Here is a 13479-nt window from a genome sequence, read left to right as displayed (position 1 = left end):
CTAGCTAAGTCAATATGAATTGATATATTTTCTGTAAGCCAGGACCTACCACTACATTGGGGCCAAAATGAATTAACTCTCTTTGGTCACATTTTAAAATCTAGTAAAAAGCCTTCCCAAAGGAGTGAAGGCTGTAATTGTAACAAGACAATTGGCGTCAGATGTGACATTAAGATGTGGGTGTCCACAAACTTTTGACATGTGTAACTAGTTATCCTATATTTTGCAGTACAGGCATGTTAAACATGTATGACCACACTGTCTTTCTGATTTGTCTTTTTACAGTGCAATTTGATGTATGGATGGAAGCTTTACTCCTACCACACTCTTCTACATGCAGCTCAGACCATAGTCAGCTTGCAACTGGGCATCTTCAACTATGAAGAGGTACGACATGTGATAAAATCACTAGATATGTCTATCTATAATGACAAATTTCCTTAATTATGATCATTTTTCAATCAGGTTTTGAATTATAATCCTGTCCTTGGGGCGTTTGTGGTTGGTTCCTGCATCATCTTCATGACATTTGTGGTGCTCAACTTATTTATATCGGTCATCCTGGTGGCATTCTCTGAGGAACAAATACATCATCAGGTACACACTGAACTGATGCTTCTCTTCAGATAAGTCAAACATACCATTTCAATGTCTCATTCGAAAATCTTTATTTCTACCCTCCAGCCGTCTGAAGAGGAAGAAATCGTGGACCTGATGCTCACAAAGATATGTAGCCTTTTTGGAGTCAAGGTTAAGAAGAACCAATCGTCTGACAATAATAAACTAAACCATTCTGCAGGTGCCAGCACACTTTCTGTCATTTCATAAATATCACCATCCTTCTGCTTTGGGTGTCATGGCCATAAGTATGTAGACACCTGTTTTAATTAGTGGGTTCAGCTATTTAGGACATCTATTGCAAACAGGCATGTAAAATCAAACATATAGCTGTGATACAGCATAGATAAATAATTACATTAAAATGGGCTGCACTGCAGCTCTGGAGTGCACCTGTGAGGCCAAGAAATCTTGGCTTGCAATCAACATTCCAAATTACAGCAGTGTTCAGTGGGGTTGCTAACAGGGGGTCAGGGCTCTATGAAGGTCACTGGTAAATTCTGAGGAATTTAATTACTGTTGCTGTTTTGTATGTCCTTCTTGGTTTAAGACATTGATAGTTGTCTCTCCATTCACTATTTTGGACATGGATCTGTGTACTAGGCAGTTCAGACACTAATTGAAACCTATGATGTACTGCAAGGAACAAGTAAAGACAAGACAGATTCTATAAGCAATGCATCCTGAAAAGCAATAATAAGGCCATCAAGTGTACCATGTGCTGCCACTGGAGTATTCACCACACCTGTTATCAATAGGTGTAGCTATAACACACTTAAGCTTTTTTAAATCTTAGGCATGTCCACATACTAATGGCCATATTGAGTATGTTAAAGCACTAATGTTCAGTTATCCACAAACTACTAGTGCATGTTAAGTGTATAGAAAAATCACTGACCTGTAGAAAGTCTATAATGTGTGATAATGGTAGAACTGATTATGAATAAAAATACAGCATTTGATTTGTGTGTCCAATTATTGTACCATTACTATAATTTATTACACAGCATCTCAGAAAAGTTAGGATGGCAAATGAAAACAAATAGCAAGGCGCTGCATGCACAATACGCATCTCCATATGAAAATAAGCAGTCGGCTACTGCACACGTGTCAAAGGGGTAAGATAGTCACAACTATCTTCAGGAGTGGGAGGCAGCAGAGGTCAGCAGCACTAGAAGAAGCAAAATTTGATTGGGTAACTGGATACGAGTAAAAAAAAAACAACTAATTAACATATTGGCTTTCAGCTTTTTAAACCATTTCATATCGTCCCATTTGTTCTGATACTGTAAGATGCTGGGTCTTTCTGTACTAAGCTTTAAACAGCATGATGTTTGTCACACCTAAATATATAATCTGCAATGTCAACTGTACCAAAATATTAATTTACTTTCACTGTAAGCAAAATGTCTGTATTGTGTATCTGCATTGTGTAAACAAAAATATATCCTACTTTCTGAACATCAAAATAAATGCATTTATATTTAGTAACAACTCTGTAGTGAAGTGAACTTCATTTGTCTGAAAACCATGTGCCTTTATTTGCTTCGTTTAAAAAAAAAGTGGGGCCAAAATTCAACAAATATTAATTAGGTAACTATATTTTGAGAAAATAACCTTCATTATAACACATTCATTAGTGTTTAAAAACTTGCATGCTTTGTTAGCCCCCTTTCATGCTGTTCTTCAATGGTCAGGACTCTCACAGAGCAGGTCTTCTTTAGGTGGTGGATTATTCTTAGCACTGCAGTGACACTGACATAGTGGTGGTGTGTTAGTGTGTGTTGTGCTGGTATTAGTGGATAAGACACAGCAATGCTGATGGAGTTTTTAAACACCTCACTGTAGGACTGAGAATAGTCCACCAACCTAAAAAAGGTCCAGCCAACAGCACCCAGAAGCCACTGATGAAAGTCTAGAAGATCTAGAAAACTCCAGCAGCGCTGCTGTGTCTGATCCACTCATACCAGCACAACACACACTGACACGCCACCCACCATGTCAGTTTCACTGCAGGGGAGAATGATCAACCACCTAAATAATGCCTGCTCTGTGGTGGTCCTGGTCATTGAAGAACAGGGTGAAAGCAGGCTAAAAAAGTAGGCAGAGAAACAGATGGACTACAGTCAGTAATTGTAGAACTACAAAGTGCTTCTATATGGTATGTGGAGCTGATCAAATGGACAGTGAGTGTAGAAACAAGAAGGTGGTTTGAATGTTATGGCTGATCAGTGTACACTGCTCATTAGACATCCTTTTCTAAAACCTTGGGTATTAATATGGGCTGTACCTGTAAGAATGGAGTGAGTGTTGTGCAACCAGTATAGATCCCTGGAGTGCAAAGAGGATATCCAAATTGGGTTAATGCTAAAGATGGAAATTTAAAAAAAAAAAGATTTTTGAAAACCTTTAAAACTCAATGGAATTAGAAGTGTCTGCTTTAAAATCTCTTACTGACTTACTTATTTGGCAAGTGATTACATGGACAAAGAATAGTTTTCTTGTTCCACTAGAGCATGGTTTGAAGAACTGCAGAAATCTTAAGACGTGTGCAGAACATAGAAGAGAAAATTCTGATTCTATCTTTGTGGCGTACACATTTTCTAAAATTGATGTATGAATTTAAGTTTTATTTGGCAATTACTTAAACATCTTGCTTTTGATTTAACAAACTGAGCTGTAGTAATGTTCAATAAATAATGTTTGTTGTTTTCATTGTTCATTCGTTGTCATTTACTAAACATTGTTTTTTTTTAAATTAAACTTCAAAAATGATACAGCATACAGAATATCCACCACCAAAGACACCAATTAAGTAATTTTTTTCCTTTAATGTTATATATAGATGGTTCATCCATACATCAACCAAATGCTTGAGACCTTCACAATCCAGCCCAATTGTACATGCGCCAAATAGTATTCAATATTTCAGTGCTTAACAAAAATGTCCTGCACCTCGACTGAACACAAACAGCATTCTGTTATGAACCTTTAACATTACATTTAAAGCAGCAAAGGACTGCACCTCCACCGAATGGAAATTCATCCGACAACCAGACATCGTAGAACAAACTGCCTGCTGAGTAACAAAGTTCCGGACTACTGTTTTAAATAGCTTCAATTGTAGTTAAAAAAAATTGTAGTCTGATACAGAAGGCTAAGAGACCTGAACAATATGAAAGTGCTAGTTTTTGTTTTCTTTTTCCATTTACAGATTTTAGGCATCACATAGTGCTATGACAAGTATCCAATATGCTACATTTGAATACACATTTGTCACCGTACTAGTGCCTCTGGTTGGCTGTCCAGGCTGCTTAAAAATGAAGAGCCTTTGCTCGTATATACAATAATTCTTTCCTTTAAGCAGAAAAAAGTGGACAAACTACTGCCAGAGGTATAATCTTACAGTGAAGAAAATTTGAGTTTCAGTCCCACCGTCAATTTCATTTATTAGAGCCCCCCGATGTGTGTAAGCAGGAAGAAAAAGAGCTGCCATCACGGTATCCTTCCTGCTTGTGGATTCCATTAGACAACATTGTTCAGAGCTTCTTTATTTACTTCCAAGTTCTTGGTTTGTTTTCCCAGCCATTGCTTGCATTTGGTTTGCCTTCCCACGTCTTCTGGTGCTGTCTAGTTTGATAGTCAGATTGAAGAGTGAGTGAGAAGAACCAGTTCTGGAACCACTACTTGAGGGAACAACACAAGCTTTTTTCACTTCACTACAATCAGTCACAGGATAAGAAAAGGAGGGGGGAGTGAGGAGGGGGTACTCAATTCATTCCGGGGGCGTTGCCGCCGAAATTAAAAGTGGGTGGAACCACTGGAACTGTGAACTTGTAACCTCCATGCTTCTCGATCATCTTCGATTCTACAATAAGAGTGGAGGACACAAAAAAGCAGGAAATTAGTAAGAAGTCATTTATAACTATATATTTCATATCACTGCGATGGACTGTGTGCCTTGCGCCCATTGAAAACTTTTGGTTACATTCATGACAGACACGGTAGTTACTCATTACACAAGGTTTATCACTTCACAAAGTTATATTGAACACAGTTATGGACAATTAAGTGTCCTCACTTGCATGTCTTTGGACTGTGGAAGGAAACCGGAGCACCCGGTGGAAACCCACACAGACACAGGGAGCACATGCAAACTCCACACAGAAAGGACCTGGACCGTCCCACCTGGGGATCGAACCCAGGACCTTCTTGCTGTGAGGTGACAGTGCTACCCACTTAACCACCGTGCTGCCCAGTTTGTTGTGGTTAAAATATTCTTGGTTTTACACATTGATAGTTGTCTCTCCATCTACTATTTTGGATGGTCAGAATATGCTTCATGGTTCTGTGTACTAGGCAGGACGGACACCGATTGAAACCCATGATGTACTGCAAAGAACAAGTAAAGGCAAGACAGATTCTATAAGCAATGCATCCTGAAAAGCAATAATAAGGCCATCAAGCGTACCATGTGCTGCTCGTCTCTGATCTGCCAGTGTGCCGATGTCCTGAAGCTGTTTACCCTGCTCTTCATCCAGAGTCTGAGTAAGTGCCTGGTACCATGTGGGGTCACGGGACTGGATATCTAGAGTAGAATAAAAAAAATTAAAAAAAAGTGTATCAGTTTATGCAAAGCTTCAAGTAGTCAGCTTTTACATACTTTTAATAAATCTGAAAAATGCAACACAGTTTTAGCCCAAATAAAAGAAACCCTCTCATTTTCTCCCCATTTAAGCATTTTTGAGACAGAAGATAACATTAAAAAATTAAAAAAAATTTAAGGTGTACATTTTTGTTTACATGGTCTACTGATATCACTCAGCTGTAACCGAAGTTATTTATTTGTTAGGATTTTAACTTCATGTTTCACACAAAAAAGCTCAATCTGGCCACATAGCACCATCTACTGTTCACCAAGTAAGGTCTTCTAGACGAAAACACTGGTTCATACTGGTAATGGTTGAAACACAAAGCTCTTACTCTGTAATATGGCTTTGAAGATCTGGTACTCATCAACAGGGTTATCATCATCGTCGACAGCAGTGGTATAGCCTTCTAATGCAGTCTCTTCAGCATCATCTTCCTCCCAGTCTTCATCATCACCATCCTCTCCGGCTTGCTTGGCGAGCATTTCAAGGTATTCCTGACCTTCCTCGTCAATGTCATCCTCATCACTACCCAGCTCAGCTAGAGACGACACAAAATTTAACAGACAGATGTAATATCAGGTATGTAACATTTTATGGTCAGCGTGTGAAAAAAAAAAATTTAACAGTAAGTTTATTAGGTGAGTGAATTCCTTAATTTGCTTGCCTATTTCCATATCATTCCATATCATTTCCATGTCTTAACTACTACAAATTGCAATAAAATGAAACACTTGAATACATCTACATCTACATGCTGTTAGCTAATAGGTAATATAATCTAATACATGAAACCACTATATATTATTAAAATTGTGCTAATAATGAACAGTACTAAACACTGATTGGAATTATGGTGGTAATCAGGTCAACAATAGCCAAACAAGAACAAATGTGTGTATTTTTGATTTGCAGTCTTATAAAATACACAATTAAATAAAAAAACACTTGCAGTGGCTACATATACACACACACATATATATAAATATAATGTAATGCACTGGGCTACTATCTGTCCACCCATGTCCACTACTGCTGCTGTGACAAATTCTAGTAATATTGGCATGATTGCTATTTATGTACAGGTTTCACGCTAGTACATCAGTTTCATAATCTAAGAACAAGCAGAAGTTGTGAACCTAACTACAGAAAAAATAAACCCCACAACAGTTACCATTGTCATCTTCCTCTTCTCCATCTTCATCATCCTCCTCGTCTTCATTCTCGTGCTCGGCTCTGCAGGCGTAAGCTCTCTTCAGGCCATTAAACAGAAGGATGGTAGCAGGAAGAAGCTGACCGGCTACTTGATTGACAGCCTGAGGTCTCTGTTCCAGGTCCATCAACGCACACAGGCCTAATACACACATCTTTCGGTCATGGAGCCTAGAATAAAAACCCAAAAATTAGTTACATACAGTGGGGGGGGGGGTGTCATTTGACAAAAAGCAAACATCGATGGCGTGGGGCTTTTACCCGAGGAAGCAGTCAACATCTTTAAGCCACTGAGAGATAAAGTGATTGGTGATGGGTTCGGTGTTGTTGGGAAATCGCAAATTCTCCAGTGTGTTGAGCAGCAGAGCAGGGTTGTAATAAAGTGCAGCGATGGCTACTTGAAGACACATGGTCCTCAGCTCGCTGGTCTTTACCTCCCGTGTTAGACGCTCCAGAGCTGTGGTCACAAACAGCGGAACAACCTGCAGGCACACATATTTTTGAGTACTACATATTCTTTAGTGCTTCACATGCTAGCTAAGGATGTATGCATTTTTGAAAGAAATCTAATTATATAAAGTACCTGGTCAATGCCGCGGCCTTTGCACTGCAAGATGACGACTTCCAGCAGCTTGGCGGCATGGCACTCTGGGTCCTCTCCGGGGTCGTCTGACAAAACCTGAAGATCAAAGAAAGTCACGAGTTGCTGAAAAATACAGACTCAGAAATAAGCACCAAGTCACTGAGCTTACCTTTTTACACATGTTGTAGATGACTTCAAGGTATTTTGTGTCAGACAGAAGTGTGTCTGTGTCAACAGTAATATAGTTGTGTAGCAGTGGCATCATGTCTGTAATAGAAACATGCAGTGTGAATTGGAAGTTTGTTTATTTATTGGTTTAACACCATGTCAACACACTGGTTACCATTCATGACAGGACAGGTAGTTACTCGCTACACAAGATTCATCAGTTCACAAGCTTAATGTCACAGTCATGGACAATTTTGTTTCTCCAACTGAAAGTCTTTGGACTGTGGGAGGGAACCGGAGCTCCCATGCAGACACAGGGAGAACATGCAAACTCAACACAGAAAGGACCCTAGGACCTTTTTGCTGTGAGGCGACAGTGCTACCCACTGAGCCACCAGGATCTCAAGCTCAAATCCCAGTGAGGCAAATCAACCTGGCCAGGCTCCAAACCAGGAGCTGAATTAATTGCTGCTGTACAGCTGCTGCCTTAGCTGTACGGTCTAGCTTGGCCTGTGTAACTACACACGATGCAGCTCTGTGAGAATTTATAGAGGACGGGAAAAGATGCAACTGACAAATACACAAGTGTCACCGGGAACACGATAGTCTCAGGCATCTCGGAAAGCACAGGGCGATACTAGTGGCAAGAGTCCAATAAGAGGTGGTTCAGAGGGTGGATTGGAGATGATTGCAATAGGAGCAAATATGGAGAGATTGGAAAACCAAACAAAATTAAAGGGGGGTAGTAGAAAAGGATTTTTAAAATATTTTTAGACCTGCAAAGATTCATGCTCATCTCCCACTCACATACAGGGGGCAAACATAACATCACTACACAGAAATGCTCTACAACACATTATGCATTTATTGTGCCTTCACAGCTTTAGAATTCAAAAACAGAGCATGAACATTAACATTACCTGTAAAATAGTCAAAGCCATCTTGTTGGAAGACCTCGTAGACCAGAGGAAGAAGCTGCCACATCTGCGGCGAAACCTGCTGACACGTCAGACTGTGGGCCAGCGACAGGATCTCTTCATAAAACTCTGTAAATTAAAGTGACTCACATTATCTGAATTGTTACAAACATGTGGCAAAATATCTGCTGCATTCTGTGTAGTCGTGAACTTGTGGGCACTACTTACCTAGAACATGCTGCTGCAGCACAGTGCCAATTACCTGCAGACAGATGCCTTCCAGCTGCTGAGTTATCTGAAACATGGCAGTAAAAGTCAATTGTTTTGAAATACTCAAAATGATTTTTAAGCTGGTAAAACCTTTAGAATGACTGATACTAAGTGTTTTTTTCTCTGAAATATACAGAATATTCCAGCAAACACTGAGTTACAGGACACGCAGATGGAAAGTATGTAAAATCCAGTCCAACATGCAAATTATTACAGTTCTTATAAAATGATTCTGGATTATATTTAAAACAGGCTTTTAGCCTACATAGGGAAACAATGTGTTCTCTGAATACAGTGGGTGTCAGGATGCGAGACGATGAAACAGAACACATAAAATAAGCCAGTTTTGCGATAGGAGATGGATTCAGTGTGTGGGTGTGTAGCTGCACTGACCTCTTTATGATCCTCCACCACGCTGAGTAGCGTATCAATAGTGTTGAGGATGCCCATAGCCGTCACCGCCTTATCGTCACCACCCTCCTCATCAGGGCCAGTCTGGATCACCTGGTTGAAGGTCATAGCCTGGAAGGAAGAAAAATCCAACACATCATGCTTGTCTTTCTTCTTTTTTTTTTTTTTTTTTTTTGGCAATTAAGACATGTCCACCCCCGCCACGCCTGCTTGCATGATAAAACTCTGCCCCAAACATAACATCAGTGCTGGAAAAAGAAGACCACAGATTAACACACCTCTCCAGCATGTGTAAAGTCATCTCTCTCTTTAAAGACCAGAAACAGATTGACAGAGCAGTAAGGTGCAGAGGAACACACTAAACTCCAAGTATTCCTTGACTGCTCGTGCTATACCTTCCTCCCTCTGAAAACCATGTGTAGCACCAGACCACACCGGTGACTCGAACCCAGGTCTCGGCAGTTAGTGAGCAATGAACAAGACTGCTGTGTCAATAAGCACCCTTCTAAATTAAACCCTATAATTGGCCCTATAAAAAACCCTATTAAACATGACCCTCATAATCTTATTTTTTCACAGGCAAGGATGGGGGGAAAACACTCATTTTGACACATTCAATAGCAGTGCAATGTTAATCCTTTAGTTCAAAAAAAGCTTTTAATAACTGCTGCAATTACAACCTCTGCAGCTGATCGATGGCAGCTGCAGAGACGGGGATGATGGAGATCAGTGCATGATTCTCTGTGCTATACCTGCCTGTGTCTTAGGGGTGTGTGATAGTCAGGGAACACAGGGGGGGTTGCTTTCGCATGAGCAGTGATTAAGGCGCTGGAATGGAGGCTCTTACCAGATGCTGAGTCATCTCCACAGCAATAGGAGTCACCTCCTCACTGTACTCGCAAATCATCTTCTGGATGACGTTGGTCAGGTCATCATTTTCCGTCACGCGTACAATGTGGAGAAGAGCCTGCATCACGGGCCGGATGAATGGTGTGATGTACTCTTTGGCTGTAGAGAAAAGAAGTGGGAAGAAAAGCTCTCAGAGAGCAGCAGCATCACCCCTCCCAAAGCTTCGACTGTGCATTAAAATGAAGCAACAAGTACAAAAGTGAAGAGAATTACACCTACCTTTCTCTTGATTGCTGATGAGGACCTGTAGAGCGATGGCAGCCTCCACTTTGACGGGCATCTCGTTGTCGTTGATGAGGCAATGACGAGTCAGCTCCAGTGCTGTTTGCAGGTTCTGGTCGCTCTTAAACTTGACTTCGCAGAAGTAGTGCAGGACCCAGCAGGCCTACAGGAGAAGTCATTTAAATTATATAATACTGATTTCCAGTACACACAAATCTTTTGTGTCTCACTGTTGGCTTTGTTGAGGGAGAAAGATGTGACAAGCTAAACACTGCTTAAAAAATCAGTTACCAAAACATGTTTTACAATTAAGGATTTTTCTGAACTAAAAACCAGAACAAATTATTAACATCATCATATCTGCATGGTGCTCGAAGTGTAGGCTTGCTGTAAAGCTGTGTGTGTAGAAAATAATGCTAAATTATTAAACCAAACTATCAGTTCACTAAATAACAAACTTTCTAGGACATTTCCTCACATCAACAAGGTATTTCTGCTCACAGAACTTCTGCTCACTGAATGTTTTTTTCTCCATCCAGCAGTTGAACAGCATCTGCAACATTTTCCCCCTTCTGTATTGAAAATGTTTGTTTGTTGGATGTTTATTGCCATGTTCACCCACTGGTTACATACATGGAACAAACGGTTAGTAACTTTTAGTCTGTAGTTCTTGTGCAGACATTATGGTCTTCAAATGTGTGTCTTTAGATCAGTGTGTCAGATCTTTGGTTTGTTTAAGGATTTCTTTCATTTTATTAGGTATAGACAGTTTCCAATGCTCTCTGAGAAATCTGAGGCTGTCTAGTAAGATGTGCCTGTAAGGATAGAAGTTACATAAAGGGGGTTCTTTTCCTCTGTGCCAACACAGAATCTGGTGTATGGTACCCGGTCGATTCATCCTCCTGCTAGTGTTCTTGGTTTCTATTGTATACATATTTTTAATGTATGTCGCTATTTGGGGTTTAGCGTCGAAAGGTGATAGTTTGCATTCTACTGCTGGTTCTATTGAGAATGTATGGTATTGTGAAGCTGATCTGACAGTGAAATGAGTGTATTGCTTCATACACATCACCCACAATCCAACTATTATACAGAATGTATCCATAAACTCTTCTTACTCTTGCTCTCATGTAACCCAGCTCACTGCGGAAGAGAGGAAAGACGTGGTTCTGCAACATAAACTCCATCTGGTCTTTATAGATCTTTTTCTGGAAAATAGAAAAAAACAAAAATTATTTACATTAACAAGGTCATAAATATCCTCAAATGCACATCTGGTTTAGGCATGTTTGCAGTTCTACAAAAGAAAAATACATTTCTTCAGACCTTGAGAAGAATCTCAGCCAAAGAGCCAATCATGTGTAGGGCACCATCCTTCTTGCGAGGGTCTGAGGTGAGCTCAGTGAGAATCTGATAACAATAGCCCATTGTTTTCTGCAACACCTGTAACACAGACCAAAGAGAGTTAAATTTGGGCAGCAGTGAAAACTGTGACAGCAACCTTTTTAATGTAGCTGTTCTGTGGCATCACTAACATTTCTTTAAGTTTTGAGAAGATTTATTTATTTATTAGGATTTAACGTCATGTTTTACACACTTTGGTTACATTCATGACAAAACAGGTGGTTACTGGTTACACAAGATTCATCAGTTCAAGTCTTTAATGTCAAACAGTCACACAAAGAAGAGGTCAGCAAATTTAGACATTTTGGAAAGGTAAATATAAAGCATGGCCAGCATGGTGATGGTGCAAATGGCAAAGGAATTCTACTAAGTTGGAAAACGGAGTATTTCTGAGCCTCTTTGTTTGACTGAACATCTGCATTTAAACTTCTGCTGGGCCTTTTTTGTACTGTGCCTTGAAACAAACAGTAAAGTACAATTAGAATTCCCGTAACTGTCCGAGTAGATTTTGTTTTTGTACTTTGAGTTCAGTGAACCATAAAGGCTCTTGTTTACAGTCAGAACAATGTCGCATCTTGTAACAAACATCTTTGTATGTGTACATACATACAGACAGACAGACAGACAGAGACAGATAGGAGAATATAGTCTTTATTGTTCAGTTTTTGTTTTGTCTGATTTTATATGTGCTCTTTTTTTAGGATTTTTTAGCATCTAGGGAAAAGCAAGTCTTTGCCGCTCTTGTAAATAGTTGGAACAGTCAGTTAGAATCGGCCTAACTGACAGGTACTTAGCAAGTGTCACAAAATGGAGCTTCTTCTCCACATAAGTGAGTGTGTTCAAAAGTTATGTCCAATTCAGCACCTTGGACCAAGGTTTGTTTTAATCAAACCAAAGCTGTCAAGTATAAACAACCTAAAAGACTCTTTGAAGGGTTTTGTAGGAGAGTATGGAGGCTGGTCAGTGGTAGAATGTCAGAGACATCACTAGACCAGTACTATGATCTCCAGTGGCTCTGTGGCTGCAGGTGTGGTGTGAGCACAGTCCTGCAGTTTGCAAAACACAAACTGAAGACCGTACTAAACGCAGACGGGCACCACGCACACCGCTCCCCTGCAGCCAGCAACGGACACCACCTGAACGTTTTACTAACCTCATGCAGCATGCAAATACTATTAATGTGCTGGCTCTGTCGACAGTGAGGGGAAAAAAAATTACTGAATGAACCGCATCACACTGTTGTTCGTTTGTTGTCAGTTCCTTTAACAGGCTCAGCAGCTGCTGAATAGTCACTCTATATGAGCAGCAGGGTGCTACATCAACACATTGGCAGCAAGACCTTTACACTCGAATGTGTGGCCAATTAATGCCAGACTTTGCTGTGCCAGATGGTACTTGTAAGCACTCACTTCTTTCCTTTTGTTACAAGCGGTGAAAAGAAGGGTCTGAGCAGCTGTGGTTGGCGAGATAAAGTCCTCAAACACATCTGTGGAAGGGCAACAATAAAGCAAAATTGTGACACTTGATTTCTCGTAGTTAGCATTAGCTGTAATACATTTTTTATGGCTCTGTGGTGCATCCGAGGCTCTTACCAAACTTCATGCGGATGTACTCGTAGGGATCCTCCTGCCACAGCTCTTCGTCACTGTCCGTGTAGCACATGAGAGGGAAGACCACATCCTGGATGATGCCCTACAATCATATTCAGTATACAATTCATATATATCAGTCCATTACAACCATATAGAACTCCCTGAGCAAAAAGAAGCAGACTCATTCTATTATTTAATGTTTGAAATCCCACCCCTTGTTGGGTGTGTTAGAGATGGACAGGAAGAGGAATACATTAACCTGGTAAGAGACTTTGTTGGATGGTGCGATGTGAATCATCTACAACTCAATGCATCAAAGACAAAGGAGATGGTAGTGGACTTTCGCAGGTCAGATTGGCCTACGCAACCAGTATCCATCGAAGGGAATGCTGTGGAAGTTGTCAGGAGCTACAGATACCTAGGGGTGCAACTGGATGACAAACTGGACTGGTCAGTGAATACTGACACTCTATACAAAAAGGGACAGAGCCGGCTCTATTTTCTTAGAAGGTTAAGGTCCTTTA

At 40.3% G+C, this 13479-nt stretch overlaps 2 protein-coding genes and 1 non-coding gene across 3 annotated transcripts in view; 1 reads left to right on the top strand and 2 right to left on the bottom strand.

Moving 5' to 3' along the window:
* The window catches only part of pkd1l2a (polycystic kidney disease 1 like 2a), a 30608-nt gene extending 29687 nt beyond the window's left edge, over positions 1 to 921 (top strand). Inside the window, exons 39-41 of the mRNA XM_063012872.1 lie at positions 286 to 387; positions 466 to 597; positions 685 to 921. Of these exons, the coding sequence (XP_062868942.1) occupies positions 286 to 387; positions 466 to 597; positions 685 to 828 (378 nt within the window). The 3' untranslated portion in view covers positions 829 to 921. The remainder of the gene's footprint in view (positions 1 to 285; positions 388 to 465; positions 598 to 684) is intronic.
* Positions 922 to 3429: 2508 nt separating this feature from the next.
* ipo7 (importin 7) overlaps positions 3430 to 13479 on the bottom strand; it is a 28099-nt gene continuing 18049 nt past the window's right edge. Inside the window, exons 10-25 of the mRNA XM_063013120.1 lie at positions 12956 to 13055; positions 12773 to 12849; positions 11286 to 11402; positions 11078 to 11167; positions 9957 to 10122; positions 9676 to 9836; positions 8811 to 8939; positions 8376 to 8442; positions 8151 to 8276; positions 7232 to 7329; positions 7063 to 7158; positions 6741 to 6961; positions 6442 to 6650; positions 5602 to 5808; positions 5090 to 5206; positions 3430 to 4486 (exon numbers count right to left, since the gene is read on the bottom strand). Of these exons, the coding sequence (XP_062869190.1) occupies positions 4389 to 4486; positions 5090 to 5206; positions 5602 to 5808; positions 6442 to 6650; positions 6741 to 6961; positions 7063 to 7158; positions 7232 to 7329; positions 8151 to 8276; positions 8376 to 8442; positions 8811 to 8939; positions 9676 to 9836; positions 9957 to 10122; positions 11078 to 11167; positions 11286 to 11402; positions 12773 to 12849; positions 12956 to 13055 (2079 nt within the window). The 3' untranslated portion in view covers positions 3430 to 4388. The remainder of the gene's footprint in view (positions 4487 to 5089; positions 5207 to 5601; positions 5809 to 6441; positions 6651 to 6740; positions 6962 to 7062; positions 7159 to 7231; positions 7330 to 8150; positions 8277 to 8375; positions 8443 to 8810; positions 8940 to 9675; positions 9837 to 9956; positions 10123 to 11077; positions 11168 to 11285; positions 11403 to 12772; positions 12850 to 12955; positions 13056 to 13479) is intronic.
* Positions 12299 to 12477, bottom strand: LOC134331975 (small nucleolar RNA SNORA23). The gene has a single exon (XR_010015201.1). It is a non-coding gene; the product is annotated as a small nucleolar RNA SNORA23 (small nucleolar RNA).

The sequence above is a fragment of the Trichomycterus rosablanca genome, chromosome 17 (assembly GCF_030014385.1).
Source record: "Trichomycterus rosablanca isolate fTriRos1 chromosome 17, fTriRos1.hap1, whole genome shotgun sequence".
In the NCBI taxonomy this organism is placed as follows: Eukaryota; Metazoa; Chordata; class Actinopteri; order Siluriformes; family Trichomycteridae; genus Trichomycterus; species Trichomycterus rosablanca.
The sequence above is the reverse complement of the archived record's forward strand: the minus strand, read 5'-3'. Positions and strand labels throughout refer to the sequence as shown.